Source organism: Schistocerca nitens, chromosome 2, assembly GCF_023898315.1.
Source record: "Schistocerca nitens isolate TAMUIC-IGC-003100 chromosome 2, iqSchNite1.1, whole genome shotgun sequence".
NCBI classification, from domain to species: domain Eukaryota; kingdom Metazoa; phylum Arthropoda; class Insecta; order Orthoptera; family Acrididae; genus Schistocerca; species Schistocerca nitens.
In genome coordinates, this window is record NC_064615.1 from 1,064,125,416 (window position 1) to 1,064,143,425 (window position 18,010).

General features: G+C 42.2%; 1 protein-coding gene across 1 annotated transcript in view; it reads left to right on the top strand.

Moving 5' to 3' along the window:
* Positions 1–2,897: 2,897 nt before the first annotated feature.
* LOC126237438 (general odorant-binding protein 83a-like) overlaps positions 2,898–18,010 on the top strand; it is a 42,328-nt gene continuing 27,215 nt past the window's right edge. Inside the window, exon 1 of the mRNA XM_049947554.1 lies at positions 2,898–3,012. Within this exon, the coding sequence (XP_049803511.1) occupies positions 2,941–3,012 (72 nt within the window). The 5' untranslated portion in view covers positions 2,898–2,940. The remainder of the gene's footprint in view (positions 3,013–18,010) is intronic.

The window sequence follows — 18,010 nt, forward strand, 5'->3', positions numbered from 1 at the left end:
TGTGCTTGTAACCTACCTGTATGCTGGGGGACCAGTAGCAAATTCGGATGCACCAATGCAGGTTTACTGTAACCCTTGGACCTTGATATTGACGATGAAACACAGAAATTGCATCAGGATTGTACAAGCGATGGGTGGGGACACCCAACATTAATGTCTAATAATACTTTCGATCAGGTAGTTTAACTCCTTCAGACCTGGTTTTTTTCCGGAAGTAGGAAAAATTTTCTTTATGCGGTGATATTTAATAATTTTAAATGGAAGATTTATAAAAAATATGTACGCGTTTTCAAAATACACTTTGTAGACTTGGCTTTATTTTATGAAGTTAAATAACTAATTACCTGGAACCGCGCGGCTGCTACGGTTGCAGGTTCGAATCCTGCCTCGGGCATGGACGTGTGTGATGTCCCTAGGTTAGTTAGGTTTAAGTAGTTCTAAATTGTAGGGGACTGATGACCTCAGACGTTAAGTCCCATAGTGCTCATAGTCATTTGAACCATTTTTGAACTAATCACCTAATATTCTCTATTATAATAAATAGTAAAACCATCATTCAATAATTAGCACGCAAAACGTCAATAACAATATTCAATTATGCAGTGCACTGTAGCGAGCCAACTACAACCGTGCATTGTGGTGGTCACGACCCACTGCACACTGCTCCACTGACTTGCTGATACTTTCATAGTGATGCCCAACAGTTGGCATCATTTGCGCATGATAAAAACTATGAACATTTACAGAAGTGTACCTCGGGTTTCCATAGGGAAAAAAATATTCTTGTTGCAGCTAAGACAGTAAAATTTAATGTACACGGTTCAAGCCAGACGATCTGAAAGGGTGAAATTGTTCAATTTTCAGAAAGCGTGGTAAACTCAAAAGGACAATATTAAACTAGAGGAACAAAATGGGTCTTAGCAGGTTACAAGCCGACCGATGTGGCCGAGCGGTTCTAGGCAGTTCAGTCTGAAAGCGCGCGACCGCTACGGTCACATGTTCGAATCCTGCCTCGGGCATGGATGTGTGTGCTGTCCTTAGGTTAGTTAGGCTTAAGTAGTTCTACGTTTTAGGGGACTGATGACCTCAGATGTTACACTACTGGCCACTAAAATTGCTACACCACGAAGATGACGTGCTACAGACGCGAAATTTAAGCGACAGGAAGAAGATGCTGTGATATGCAAATGATTAGCTTTTCAGAGCATTCACACAAGGTTGGCGCCGGTGGCGACATCTACAACGTGCTGACATGAGGAAAGTTTCCAACCGATTTCTCATACACAAACAGCAGTTGACCGGCGTTGCGTCGTGATACGTTGTTGTGATGCCTCGTGTAAGGAGGAGAAATGCGTACCATCACGTTTCCGACGTTGATAAAGGTCGGACTGTAGCCTATCGCGATTGCGGTTTATCGTATCGCGACATTGCTGCTCGCGTTGGTCGAGATCCAATGATTGTTAGGAGAATATGGAATCGGTGGGTTCAGGAGGGTAATACGTAACTCCGTGCTGGTTCCCAACGGCCTCGTATCACTAGCAGTCGAGATGACAGGCATCTTATCCGCATGGCTGTAACGGACTGTGCAGCCACGTCTCGATCCCTGAGTCAACCGATGGGGACGTTTGCAAGACAACAATCATCTACACGAACAGTTCGACGACGTTTGCGGCAGCATGGACTATCAGCTCGCAGACCACGGCTGCGGTTACCCTTGACGCTGCATCACAGACAGGAGCGCCTACGATGGTGTACTCAACGACGAACCTGGGTGCACGAATTGCAAAACGTCATCTTTTCGGATGAATCCAGGTTAAGTTTACAGCATCCGTGTTTGGGAACATCGCGGTGAACGCACATTGGATGCGTGTATTCGTCATCGCCATACTGGCGTATCACCCGGCATGATGGTATGGGGTGCAATTGGTTACACGTCTCGGTCACCTCTTGTTCGCATTGACGGCACTTTGAACAGTGGACGTTACATTTCAGATGTGTTACGACTACTGGCTCTACCCTTCATTCGATCTCTGCAAAACCGTACATTTCAACAGGATAATGCACGACCGCATGTTGCAGGTCCTGTACGCGCCTTTCTGGATACAGAAAATGTTCGACTGTTTTCCTGGCCTGCACATTCTCCAGATCTCCCACCAATTAAAAACGTCTGGTCAATGGTAGCCATGCAACTGGCTCGTCACAATACGCCAGTCACTACTTTTGATGAACTGTGGTATCGTGTTGAAGCTGCACGGGCAGCTGTACCTGTACACGCCATCCAAGCTCTGTTTGACTCAATGCCCAGACGTATCAAGGCAGTTATTACGGCCAGTGGTGGTTATTCTGGGTACTGATTTCTCAGGATGTATGCACCCAAATTGCGTGAAAATGTAATCACATGTCAGTTCTAGTATAATATATTTGTCCAATGAATACCCGTTTATCATCTGCGTTTCTTCTTGGTGTAGCAATTTTAATGGTCAGTAGTGTAAGTCCCATAGAACTCGGAACCATTTTGAACCATTTTGAGCAGGTTACAATGACAGCACAGTGATGTTTCGTAAACTCATAAATGCAACACTGTTGCAAAATGTCTGGTGAGGGAAATGTGTTTCAGAGGAGCAATTTGATGTCTCATAAGTTCGCTTCTGTTCTTGGACAGAATGTCGTCAGTCTCTGTGTGAAAAAAATTGCGTGTTTCCATGAGCTTAGCTGCGGAGGTGGAAGGGCGTCGAGGACAGCGCGCCCTAAAGACCCAGTGGTAGCCTGTGTTTTTGAGAGCCGCTAATGCGGGCTTGGCCAAGTGCAAATCCGGGAAGCGAGGCTGCCAAGGACGCGCAGACGTCGATGACGATCATTAGCCGGCGAGCTGCCGCCCCCGAGCCTTTTTAAAAGTGTCGCGCAGTTGTAGCGCCGACAGCACATCACCATCACACCACAATGAAGGCACACGCGGCGTCGCTGGCAGCGGCTACGGTGGTGATACTGCTCCTGGTAGCGGCGGTGGTCCGGGTGAGTACCGAGCGCAGTAGCCGGCTAGTACCGTGTTACCTACCATGCGCACGTTCTTGTAACTCGATGTCCGCCTCCGTAGCGCAGCGGTAGCGCAAGGGGCCCCGGGTTCGTTTACCGGCAGGGGATAGGGTGTTGTGTGTTCTTCGTCATCACTGACACACAAGTCGCCGAAGTGGCGTCAGCTATAAAGACTTGCAATACGGCGGCCGAACCCCGAAGGGAATATCCCTGCCAATACACGCCATACGATCATTTCATTTTGTAACTACATTACTGGCCACTAAAATTACTACACCAAGAAGAAATGCAGATGATAAACGGGTATTCATTGGACAAATATATTATACTAGAACTGACATGTGATTACATTTTCACGCAATTTGGGTGCGTAGATCCTGAGAAATCAGTACCCAGAACAACCACCTCTGGCCGTAATAACGGCCTTCATACGCCTGGGCATTGAGTCAAACAGAGCTTGGTTGGCGTGTACAGGTACAGCTGTCCATGCAGCTTCAACACGATACCACAGTTCATCAAGTGATTGGCGTATTGTGACGACCCAGTTGCAAGGCCACCATTGACCAGACGTTTTCAATTGGTTAGAGATCTGGAGAATGTGCTGGCCATGGCAACAGTCGAACATTTTCTGTATCCAGAAAGGCGCGTACAGACCTGCAACATGCGGTCGTGCATTATCCTGCTGAAATGTAGGGTTTCGCAGGAACCGAATGAAGGGTAGAGCTACGGGCCGTAACACATCTGAAATGAAACGTCCACTGTTCAAAGTGCCGTCAATGCGAACAAGAAGTGACCGAGACGTGTAACCAATGGCACCCCATACCATCATGCCGGGTTATACGCCAGTACGGCGATAACCAATACACGATTCCAATGTGCGTTCACCGCGATGTCGCCAAACACGGATGCTGTAAACAGAACCTGGATTCGTCCGAAAAGATGACGTTTTGCCAGTCGTGCACCCAGGTGGGTCGTTGAGTACACCATAACAGGCGCTCCTGTCTGTGATGCAGCGTCAAGGGTAACCGCAACCGTGGTCTCCGAGCTGATAGTCCATGCTGCTGCAAACGCCGTCGAACTGTTCGTGCAGAGGGTTGTTGTCTTGCACACGTCCCCGTCTGTTGACTCAGGGATCGAGACGTGGCTGCACGATCCGTTACAGCCATACGGATAAGACGCCTGTCATCTCGATTGCTAGTTATACAGGGCCGTTGGTATCCGGCACGGCGTTCCGTATTACCCTCATGAACCCACCGATTCCATATTCTGGTAACAGTCATTGGATCTCGACCAATGCGAACAGCAATGTCGCGATACGATAAACCATAATCGCGATAGGCTACAATCCGACCTTTATCAAAGTCGGAAACGTGATGGTACGCATTTCTCCTCCTTACACGAGGTATCACAACAACGTTTCACCAGGCAACGCCAGTCAACTGCTGTTTGTGTATGAGAAATCGGTTGGAAACTTTCCTCATGTCAGCACGTTGTAGGTGTCGCCACCGGCGCCAACCTTGTGTGAATGCTCTGAAAAACTAATCATTTGCATATCACAGCATCTTCTTCCTGTCGGTTAAATTTCGCGTCTGTACGACATCATCTTCGTGGTGTAGCAATTTTAATGACCAGTGGTGTACATAGTCCTCTAGGAACAGAGAAGTCGGTGAGCAGTCGGATGATTTCGGTCCGTACGGATTGTTTCCTCCCGTTGCGGAACTTAGCTAGGAAACAACACAGGGTGTTTCAGAAGTGGTGGCCAATATTCTGGGACATAACAGGAATGATCATTCGAAACAAAAAAGGCAAGTAAACATGGGGTCTAAAACGCATAATTTAAGAGCTATGAGCAATTCTTGATCTTCGATACTGTGAAACAAATCTCTTCTACTGCAAGCCATTTCCTTTCCATATTTTAGGAAGTGGTAGTATGGTCCAAACAAAGAAAAAATGTCCAGTAAACATGTGCTCGAAAATGCATGCCTTAAAAGTTATGAGCACTTGTTAATTAGAAGAGTTGTGTTTCAACATAGCGAAGATGAACAAGTGCTCATAGCTCTTAAGTTATGCGTTTTAGGGAACATGTTCACTGGACTTTTTTTCTTGTTTTAGTCCATACTACCACTTCCGAAAATATTGAAAGCAAAGAGATTGCAGTAGAAAGGATTTGTTTCACAGTATCGAAGGTCAACAATTGCCCATAGCTCTTAAGGTATGTGTTTTAGACCCCATGTTTATTTGACTTTTTTGTTTCGAATGATTATTCCTGTCATATCCTTGAATATAGAGCATCACTTCTGAAACACCCTGTTTAGCTGGTGAGAGAGCGTTACGGAGATGCTAAACAATCTCCATAGACATTACCAGAGAGGCGTTGTGCATCACGGAGAGAGCTACTACTGAAATTTTGAGACAATACTTTTCAGGAGGAGTCGAACAACATGTTACTTCCACCCACATACATCTCGCTTATTGACCACGAGGAGAAAATTCCAGAAATTAGAGCCATTACAGAGGCTTACCGGCAATCACTCTTCCCACGCACTATTCGCAAGTGGAGGGATCAGATAGTCGTACCGAAAGTACCCTCCGCTACACATCATTAAGTCGCTTGCGGAGTATGGTGTAGATGTAGCGCGCCATAGCAGTTACACTGATCGAAAGTGCCGTCGGCAGCTCGTGATCTAGTGGAGCCGACATGGTAGCTCAGCGTGTTCGGTCAGAGGGTTAGCTGCCCTCTGTAAGAAAAAACTGAGCGAGCGGAACAACGCCGCACACTCCCCCCCCCCCCCCCCAGTCCCACCACCCCTCCTTAGCTCTCAGGGAAAGGAAAAAAAAACGCAGTATAGTCAGCTTCCTTTTCTTTCAATAAAATGATTTTAAAGCGCAGATTTTTTACAGGGTCGGAACTGGAACTTTTTTATCACTTCTTAGAAGTCGCCATCCGTCTTCCAAAATATTAAAAATAATCCATACCTCCAGGGCTAGCATCCCCCCCTCTCACAAACTATCGTATGGGCGCCCTTGGCGAAAGGGATGCGAAAAAGCGACCTGTCGAAACAGGCACCGGTATTTTAGATATGAAAACCTGGTATTTTTCGGTACCGTATTTGTTTTGCCATGGTTATAAGAAGTGTTATTTTATTTTATACTAACAACTGGGTAAAAATACCGAAATATCAGTTAGCCATAGCAGCAGTTCTGAAATATTTGGTTTTGAAATAAACCTTAAAAAAACGAGTAGTTTTTATTCCTAAAATTTCCATTCATTTGAAATATTGCGTTATAATACAAAATGGTAAAAGCGGTCAATGCTATTTTGATAACAATAACGACAGAAACGATCAACGGAACACATGCCATAAAAACTGGCACAGCGTTGTTGAGACAATATCGTATTTGTTACCATGTGGCGTAGCCTATCAGAGGATAGGCGAATAAATGCTTTGTCCCATCTGGCCTATAAGCTATCTTCTGACTGTCGTCGCTCGGGCATCAGTTGTATTGCAGAATGACAACATCTCTATTTTCGAACTTGTCCAACATCTAGGGTATAGTATATGTACCTCAAAGGTTCAGGACGTAAATAAATAAATAAAAATAAATAAAGTATCCATCAAGTACAATGCTCCATTTCTTTTGAAAAATTAAAAACGGGAGGAGCCACAACGAAATTGCGGCATCATATGAGGAGAATAGTTCATAGTTCAAAGTTTACGATAGAAATAGAAAGCGGCTGATCTGCTGCCTGCGTCTACATAACATGCTTTTATCCGCTTGTAGCCCTTGAAATCGAACAAATTAACTCGGAAAAACCTGTTTTCATCCTTTAGCACTGACCTCATAACGCCCAAGAATTGATATGACACTCGATTACAACATGATTTTTGAGCAGAGTTTCAAAAAATTAGAATGAGTAGGAGAATACTGGTGATTTTTTCTAGTATTCAATCACTTATCACTTTTCGAGAAAAGCAGAGAACGTTGGACGCGCCAAGTTTCCTTTCATTTGCATATTTAATTTAATGTTTTGATTCTACGCATCACGAAACTAAGACAGTCAAAATTGTTCCATCTATGTTGTTGTTCCGTTTGTCTATTTTTTTACAGGAAATAAAAGGAATACAAAACCGAAAATCTTTATTTCAGAAATCTGTTATTTTAAGTGGTTTTAACAGTAGGGTCAAATCGGCCTTGAAGAAAACCTATATAACCGTAAACAAGTTATTTCAGTGATAACCACCATCCCTACTTGATAAGCGATGCTTGATGTGGTCTCAAGAGCGCCACCAGTGGACAGAGGGTGACTCGAAACGAGTGATGTGGAGTGATGAATTACCCCGTGGCAATCCGATATAAAGGTTTGGGTTTGCGAATATCTGCAGAACATTACCTGCCATCACGTGTAGTGCCAAAAATGAAGTGGTGTCACAGTACGGGGATGTTTTTAGTGGTTAGAATGTGGACCGCTTATTGCGCTTAAGAAAACACTAAATGGGAAACGGTATGAACACATTTTACAACATTGTTTACTGTGTATAGTAGAGGAACAGTTGTTTGTATCAGCACGACAATCCACCCTGTCATAAAGCAGTACTCGTGAGGACGGTAACGCTCCTGAAATGGGCTGGCCAGCCCAGAGGCTCGATCTGAACAAAATGAAACACCTTTGGCATGAGTTAGAACGTCGACTTCGACCCAGAACACAAGATCCATTATAACAACCTTCTACAATTTCGGAGCCTGAGCAAGAATGGTCTGCCATTCTTCAACAAACATTCAGAAACCTCGTTTAAATTGTCGTCAGCAGAGTTCAAGCCGTCACAAATGCGAAGGGTGGAGACAGCCCATATTAATGTGGTGGAGACAGTTCATATTAATGTCCACTAACAGCTGTCCAGATGCTTTTGGTTAGTATATATATACTATATGATCAAAAGTATCCGGACACACCCAAAACATACGTTTTTCATACTAGGTGCATTGAGCTGCCACCTGTGGTGTCACCGCCAGACACCACACTTGCTAGGTGGTAGCTTACATCGGCCGCGGTCCATTAGTACATGTCGGACCCGCGTGTCGCCACTGTGTGATCGTAGACCGAGCGCCACCTCACGGCAGGTCTCGAGAGACTGACTAGCACTCGCCCCAGTTGTACGACGACGTTGCTAGCGATTACACTGACGAAGCCTTTCTCTCATTTGCCGAGAGACAGTTAGAATAGCCTTCAGCTAAGTTAATGGCTACGACCTAGCAAGGCGCCATTTGTACCTTGCATGTATCTCAAGATAGTCTCACTTGTATCATCAAGAATGCTGTATACCAAAGGACGATATAAAAGTTAAGTGTTCTAGTAGCTACGTTCTTTTCTTTATCACATTCATCACGTATCCTGTTCCAGACTTCGCGCCAGTCGGCGTGTGTGTACGTGTGCCCTTTCGGCTACCCGTCTCTGTGGATTGGCTGCCTTGTCAGTCCACTACACCACCCACTACCAGATACTCTATATCAGCGACCTCAGTAGTCATTAGACATCGTGATAGAGCAGAATGGGGCGCTCCGCGCAAATTATCGACTTCATACGTGGTCAGGGAATTGGGTGTCACTTGTGTCATCCGTGTGTACGCGAGATTTCCCCACTCCTAAACATACCTAGGTCCACTGTTTCCGATGTGATAGTGAAGTGGAAACGTGAAGGGACACGTACAGCACAAAAGCGTACAGGCCGACCTCGTCTGTTGACTGACACAGACTGCCGCCAGCTTAAGAGGGTCGTAATGTGTAATAAGCAGACATCTATCCAGACCATTATACAGGAATTCCAAACTGCATCAGGATCCACTACAACTACTATGACACTTAGGTGGGAGGTGAGATAACTTGGATTTCATGATCGAGCGGCTGCTCATACGCCACACATCATGCTGGTAAATGCCAAACGACGCCTCGCTTGGTTTAAGGAGCGTAAACATTGGACGAGTGAACAGTGGAAAAACGTGGTGTGGAGCGACGAATCACGGTACACAGTGTGGCGATCCGATGGGAGGGTGTGGGTATGGCGAATGCCCAGTGAAAGTCATCTGCCAGTGTGTGTAGTGCCAACAGTAAAATTCGGAGGCAGTAGTGTTAATGTGTGGTCGTGTTTTTCATGGAGAAGGCTTGCACCCCATTTTGTTTTGCGTGGCACTATCACAGCACTGGCCTACATTGACGTTTTAAGCACCTTCTTGCTTCCCACTGTTGAAGAGCAAATCGGGGATGGCAATTGCATCTTTCAACACGATCCAACACCTGTCCATAATCCAAACCCTGTGGCGGAGTGGTTACACGACAAAAACAGCCCTGTAATGGCCTGGCCTGCACAGAATCCTGACCTGAATCCTATAGAACACCTTTGGGATGTTTTTGAACGCCGACTTAGTGCCAGGCCTCACCGACCGACATCGATAGCTCTCCTGAGTGCAGCACTCCGTGAAGAATGGGCTGCCATTCCCCAAGAAACCTTCCAGCACCTGATTGAACGTACACCTGTCATCAAGGGCAAGGGTAGGCCAACACCATATTGAATTCCAGCGTTACCAATGGAGGGCACCATTATTATAGTAATTGGGGAGAAAAGGAATTTGTGGCACAACTTGACTAGAAGAAGGGATCGGTTCGTAAGACACTTACTGACGCATCAAGGTATCCCAATTTAGTACTGGAGGGAAGCGTGGAGGGTAAAAATCGTAGAGGGAGACCAAGAGATGAATACACTAAGCACATTCAGAAGGATGTAGGTTGCAGTAGTTACTTGGAGATGAAGAAGCTTGCTCAGGATAAGCATACTCCGCGAAACATGCCGCGCTACGCAGGATTACTCCTGAATACCTATGGGATTTTAGAAAACGACTGCCCGAAAACTACAAGACATATGGTACAGAAAAATGACACATACCGGACGGATCCAGCCCGCGATTGGTTTCAGTCTGGGCCACGGTAGAAATTCACGGAGAGTGAGCAAGGCGATTACGTTATATTCCGACTGGGACGCACTTTCGGATATTTCCGCCGACTCTCGGCTAGCCTTGAGGTTTGTAGCTCATAATGCAGACCTGTGGAAGTTTCGCTTACTCTGTGCATGTGCAATGCCACTCCGCCGTAGCCGGATTTGAACAACGAAGAGAAACATGTTTCCAGTCTAAGTGCGACGTTATGGCCCATGTGCTAATGTGTGTGAGGAGAGTGAGAGGAACAGCTCACTACCTTAAAAGGGTCCGGGGTAAGTATTTTCACCTCTGAAATTGTGTTGACTCCATCGATAGGCCCCGGCAGCCCCTCGGTAGAGTCCGCGAGCGGTACGGTGGCCAGTTTTTGTCCAAAGCGCTGGGTGAGTTCATTCGTTTGTTCAGAAGGGAAGGACGGTAAGTGTTGTCCACCTTTCGGCCGGTCAGCGATGACAAACTCAATGCGCACGACTTGTAATCTTTCTCAAACGATTTTACAGAAGATATTTGGTAAGGGAAAAAAAATCATTTTTGTTTCACATGTCAGATTCATGATAAAGTGCCCGTCACCTCATTAATGGTCGTAGTTATTGTGATATTTACGTGGAAGTAAGACTGAGCGAAATTAGGAAAAGTTTGCAATGAAAACTATAGGTCACTATGATTTTGCGTTTGGTGCATATCATATAATATGTTGTCGCATATGAAATTTAGCTTTAGTATTGAATTTTTCTTTAGAATTGTCACCAATCTAGAGGAATCTGATCTGACGTAGCACACACATTTGCGGTAGCGCTGCGCCATCGATAAAGCCAGAGTGAAATACCCACAACATTCCTCGTACCGGTATTTCATTAACAGTTTCAGATATCGAAATGAGATTTTGGCAAATGATAGCACGCAAAGAGGAGAGTATTTTGCCATGCCATTTACGCAAAACTTCATTATCTACAGTGTCATTACACTGACTACAGACTTTCTCAATAAAAGAATATAATTTTTAAGGACCATCGACAGCTAGTGAAAACGAGAAGTGCTACGGGTTTCGGAACAACATAAATAAAGAAATTTGCACGTTTTTTGTACCAAGAATATGCGTTTTCATGAGTTACTGACCTTACTTCTCCTGGGTTCCTCACTAAATAAACTTAATAAACCACTGGCTCAGAATTCTCTCACAATTGTATCTACACAACATGTTAGTGAGGGGAGACTGTGTCAGCTCCGCTGTGTTTTGCCAAAGAAGCAAATCTTAACATGGCAACAAAAGGAATTTGTAGGTTATACTCAAAATTCGCAACTCTTGACACTTCTCTGAAAGTTACAAATGGTTAAAAAGTCAGACGAAAACAGATCGCGGAATTCTTTTTAGTTAGCGTACTAACCAAAGCAGAAGTGACAGATATTTTTGAATGGTCACCATTCAAGTGTGGGCATGGAAGGACCCCACTTAACATTTACAAAAAAATGTGAGGATAGGCTTCAGTTGTTCTAAAAAGCATTTTCCCTGCCTGTAAACCCCACCATTACTGTTCTCCCCATGCATGCCTTGCCGTCTGTGTAGTGTGCATTTGTCGGCCACAGGATGCTGTGTGAAAGCATAGTCGTGAAACCCTCTGCCACTGGTGTCACTGGATGCAGTATGGAGGGGCGTAGGATCAGCATACCGCTCTCGCGACCACTGTTATTTTTCATGACCTGGAGCCGCAACTAATCGCTCAAATAACTACAGAACTTGCCTCACGAGGCTGAAAGCACCCCATTCCAATCCTGACACCAAGAAAATATCCCAGGCAGTACCAAGAGCAGTCAGCCGCATTGCCCGCGCAGCTACAGAGACATACGCTAACGACACCAAAACGTTATTTACTGCTTACTGCCTACATCTGCATTACACCTTCACAGATCACGAATGTTGATAGCAGACGACAATGGCACAAAAATTATCGACTACCCCTGAAATGCGCCGATGTGAACAATAATAGTAGGGAGCTATAACTTATCAATTTTGCCGTCTTCCAGGTGAACATAAAATGAATGTACGCTTGAGAAAGAGAGTTTTGAGGCATAATTTATTAGTGTGACATGTCGGGAAATGGACGTTATTCATATCTTTACGTTTGTGGTACCCCATAAACATTAACGTCACAGATGCTATAGTTTTGACTTTATGCACTAGAAGCGTTGCTGCCACATCACATGATGAAGTGGCCTGCAAACTTAAGTAGTGCATGAATCGCGCCCACAGCTCACCAAAAGTTGCCCATGCCTGATATAGAGCATTTCTTCAATTTTCAGCTCATAACAAGCACTATGACATAGTAGAAGAGTGCACCAGTTGGGGCAGGTGTGTCAGAACATGTAGACAAATCATCTACTAATTACAGTCAGACTATGGTATAGTGGCATCAAATTATTTCGTACCTGCGAGTAGAGATGAACTGATTTCCGGGTGTTGTTGCACCTCCCTGAGCAGAAGTAGTGACTTCAGTGAATTGCACGCACATACTCTTCTGCCGATATTTATGTTTGCCACTTCACAAACAGTGCCCAATTTGAGCATCTGTAGTGTGAATTAAAAACTTGGATAGATGCTCTATCCACTGATACGCGCCTATTTTCCAAACCTGAATTTACATATGAGTAATCCTATATTGTGAGTATTGTAGGGGGTATATGTGCACAATGTTGTGGTCCCCATCTTTCAACTGCCTAGTCTGCTAGTGACTGTGAATTCTACAGAGTGGAACATACTTTGAAACATTTATTCAGATTGTGTCGCACTTTCATCTTCCTGGTTTCTACAGTGTCAAGTGCTGCTCATTTGGAGAGAAAAAGTTGTTATGTGCCAGACTTTGAATCCATAGGTCCTGGGTTTGACCCCTAGTTAATTCTAGGATTTTAATCCGTCACTTACCACTTATTTCACCTCTGGCAATGTCTGTTAGTGTAAAAAAAAGCCAAATTGAACTGTGGACTACATTAAACTGCAAGTCCCTTTATAGCTGGCTATGAAAATCTGATTAAAGCTCAAAGAAAGGCAATAGTGTACCCACTCCAATAAGACAATCCTAGTAAAGCACTGTGGTGTTCAAAATGACTTTCAGTTTGAAATTTCCTGGATGATTAAAACTGAATGTTGGACCAGTCTCAAAGCTGAAACCTCAGGCAAAGGAAAAATTATATTCTAGTCAGGTGTTTTCCTTGCAAGAAAATTATTTAAAGGTCTGTACTATGTAGGTTTTTAACTGGGTCACAAATGGAACTTTTTCATGGCTACTTTCAAGTTGCCGTTCATCTTCCACAATATTCAAAATACTCCATACCTCCAGGTCTATACCCCCAACCCTGCAAACTGTCAATGGGTGCCCTTATTACCAAATGATCTACCTGACCACAGTTCATGAAGTGCACTCACAACTTTATTTCCACCAGTACGTCTCTCCTATCTTCCAAACTTCAGTCCCATAGATTGTGGCTAAACCATTTCTTTGCAACATTCTTTCTTCCAGAAGTGCTAATCTCACAAAGTATTCAGGAGGTTGTCTGTGAAGCTTCAGAAGTAGGAGGTGAGGTACAGGTGAAACTAAAGTTGTGAGGACAGCTTGCAAGTTTTGTTTAAGTAGCTAAGTCGGTAGAGCACTTGCCTGTAAAGGTCTCACATATGAGTCACAGTCTGGCACACAGCTTTAATCTGCTGGAAAGCTTCAAATTGGTGCACACTCTTCTGCAAAGTGAAAATTCATAATGAAGCACTTCACTTGATGACAGCTTTAGCTTTATTTTGCCATGAATATGGCACTATGTTAGTATGAAGGGAAAAAATTCATTTAGACAAGCCTGAAATGGTTCAGTCAGAGATCACTGTTTCTCTGTGGTTATTTGCAGTCATGCTGCCTGCAGTACTTCCCATAGCTCAGCTACTGAAAAGTGTGTGTTGGAAGATCCGTACAAGTGACATAGCAGTTAAGATGATCTCAAAGATGTTGGCTAGGACCATGAAAATTTGAGGTCCAGGATAATATTAGGAACTGTACTGCTCCAGCCATTTGAGGACATTTCTAGCTGGCTGACAATGTCACAGCATAAAACTGTTGAGGCTTTCACAACTGCTTGACATGTTCCCTGTTGGCATTCATCTTGGGACCTTCAGCCAATAGCCATTTAGCAGTTTTTTTTCTGATGTTCTGCCAGCATAAGTGGCTACCATTCCAATCTGTCACCAGCAATGGAGAGTAATTCTTGGACAATGCTATGCACTTGTGATGCCAAAATACTAGAAAAATCACAAATTAATCATCAACCAGAGATCCGGAGGTGAACACTTCAACATTACTACATTTCATCTTGGTAAAAGATTACATCAATACCAAGGAATACAATCAGCATATACATACACATAATTGTAATCTCTGGAGATGAAATTATAATAAAATCAGTCATCAGTGTCTTCAAAGTAGGTAAATGATTCTAGAGAATGGGTTTTAAACAATGCCCTGACCACAAAGTTGTCATCATCACCTCTCACCAGTCACAGCAACTTCTCTTCATCCTATGATGAAGTAAACTTGACTCACTGCAGAAAGCCGCCAGTTGCCTATCACCAACAGACCTGTTTTGGTGCTCCATCAGTGTACAGCCCCTAGCATTGGAGAGAACACCATCTATGTGCTCAGAGCCCAAATGCAGCATGACTGACTGAAATACTGTGATGGACACAATACTGGCCCATACCTGATTTATTTATGTGGCAAGATGTTACATTGTAGTGCTTTGGTTAGCCTCCAAACATCATCATAATCATTATCTACTTCAACCATCAATTTACCCATGGAGTTCAGCAGTTAGCATGATGTTAGTTGCAATTGTTCCATTAACCCACTCACAAGAACTCTCACTGTTCAAGTATGCTAAATGATTACAAATTTTGTTGTTTCTACATTACTGCCTGCCTCCATCATCTGAAAATTGATGCAATATAGATAAATATGTCTGACCTTGCACATTATTATTATTATTATTATTATTATTATTATTATTATTATTATTATTATTACTTACCACAGTATGGAGGAGGAACTGGAAAGAGAGTGATGACTTCTTAATTGTGCTTTTAGCCCCCTCAAGACAAACTTTCATTTTTCAAGCATAGCAACAGTTCACACATTTGGCAATATTAATAAAAATTGTCCAAAACTGTGTAACTAAGATGTTATTTTATTTTATCTTGATGACAACCAGTTTTGGCATTCCACTATGCCATCTTCATGCCCCATATGCATCTTTTTTTTTAAAAAATGATAATGCCATACAGTGCCATATATCCCTGGGTTTCATGAATTCAAACTGTTTCACAAGTTCTTCACCTGAAGACTTGATAGCAACTCAACAGTTTCTTTTTTTTTTTTTTTTTTCCTTTTCTTTCTCTACTGTCAGTCAACATGAACTCCAACTTTGGCAATATTCTTAATTTCTCCAAAATGTGAATTAGCATTATGATTTGGATTCCATGTTGAACTCTGTGTCTCCAGTGATAAGCTGTGTGAATCAGTTCACAGGTTCAAAGGAACAAAGGGACCATTCCTCTGGAAAGAACTGTGATTTTCTAAAGCAATGTTAAGGAAGATGACTTTTAGATTATCATGTGGACTGTTTGCTTGTGCAGTCAGATATATTTTCTCCTTTGTTTTATATGTTTTAAAATGTGATTAAAGTTCATTAAGAAGTTTCTGGGGTACTACAGACGAAAGCTATCGGTTTTCTGGTCCTGATCCCTCCATCCTAGTGAATATATACAGACTGAGTAACCACTTCCTTTCCAATTAAGCACCACCTTCCTCAGATCAGAAAACAAGCAATCAAAATAATTCACTATTGAAGATTGCTGTTGAAGGAAATCTTAATAGCTCATAATGCCTTGTATCAAACCCAATTCTTTTACAGTTTATTTTATTCTCATGATTAAGGGTCAAAAATTTAATCCTGAATTAAATTTTCTGTTGATGTCTGCAGAAAGGGCCTCATGGTCCAGGGAAGACAGGCTTGAAATTAATATGAATGGAGACAATTTGTTGGTTGATTTTTTTCTTCATGCTGTCATCAACTTTTAGTCTCATATTTGCACAAAATTAAGCTCAGTTGAAACAGTATTTTTTCAACATAACACGAGATCACATTCATAAAAAGCTTCTTATTTATACATTTGAACAAAATTCAGCTTAGTTGAAACAATCACATTTTTCAGAATAATAGGAGATAACATTAACAAAAAGCTTCATATTTATACACAAAACAATGTGAGAACAAAGAAGCTGAATAAAGAACAGTATCTGTCTATATCAAATGTGAACTAAAAACTTACTTATGAACTGTGTTCTGGCTCACTTATTATAAGTATTTATGACATGTGACTGCCTGACAGAATATTCTCAAGATCTCTAATGTCATTACAGTTATTTTTGTTATACTTAGTTTTCACATAAGTTCAGATTTGAATGAAAACCGTTGTTTTCTTTGATAGAAAAATCAAAGAACTAAAATAATGACAATAGATATGTTAAATAATTATGATTTAAAGATAAAATGTTGCAGAATGGCATGCCTATGAAATTTTGTTTACATTTTGCAGTTAGAAGATTGTAAATTAAATAAAAATGTGCCTTGCAAAGTCACATACATTTTCATAATCAAAAGGTACCTTTTTTAAAAAAAATGATTAATAAATTTTAGTATGAACAACTTAAATGAAATGTCATGCTTTTGCAAATGTTGGTAGCATTTATTATTATGTGAACAAATTAAATACTGGAGAGTTACAGTGTTTCGAGAATGTCCCCACTTGTTCTCTTGTGTTTTAATGTGAAATGATAGTATGAACAACTTTGTGAAATATTATGTTTACCTGTTGGGACTGACAGAAACGTTGTTACTAATCACAAACACTAAATGGGATTACTGTTCTGAAAGAGCTGCAACTACCATGAGCTTCATCATAATCCAAGTGTCATAAGTTTACCCTACGAAGCTCAAAAAATGGCATCAGATAGTTAATTTTATCAAACTGGTCTAAATATTGTTCCTTTACAGCTGTTTCCTGTCTTTATTTATATTCTGGTCAGAACAGAACCTAAAAAAGGTGATATCTATGTCTTGTTCTTGTTGTGTGGGGTATGTTAAAAAAGTAATTAATGACACTGGCAACACTGTGCTTGTACTGACAATGCTGTTGCCTTCCCCTTTCCAGTTAGATTCAATTATCCTTTTGACTCATCTCAGTATCAATTTTAACTTGTTGCAGTTGCAGCATGGGAAGTGAGAGGAATTGAATTGTATTTGTCAAGTGTATTATGATCATGACTGACAAAAGTATGAGCAATGCTAAAGCATCAAATTTTTGTGCAAAGCTTGGCAAAACCAATACTGCAACTTACATAATGTTACAAAAGACATATGGTAACCATTCCTTATCCAAGGCACAAGTAGAATATGTGTCTGGGTCTTTTGGACAACCTTTAGAAGAATGCAGCATTCTTCGGTTACATCATTACAGATGATGAATCATGGATTTTTTAATATCATATCAAGACAAAATACCAAAATCAGAAGTGTCATTCAGCAAAATCTTCATTCCCATGAAAGCAAGAATGACTAAACTCAGAATCAGATAAATGCTCATTTATATTTTTTACAACCATGAGATCATCCACAATGAAATTGTGCCTGCAGGATAAACTTTCAGTCAGTCCTTGAATGACTCCGGGAATGAGTGGTATGAGTGAAACTAGGGATTTCAAGTACTTGGATGATCCACTATGACAATGGCTCTGTTATACAACAATCTTTGTTTATGAATTTTTGGAAAGAAATAGCATTTCTGTAGTTCCTTCCTGGATTCCAGTCCCTGTGATTCCTCTTTGTTCCCTCATCTCAAAAACCACTTAAACATACGTCAGTTTGGTTCTTTGGATAGTATCCAAAAGAGCACAACAACT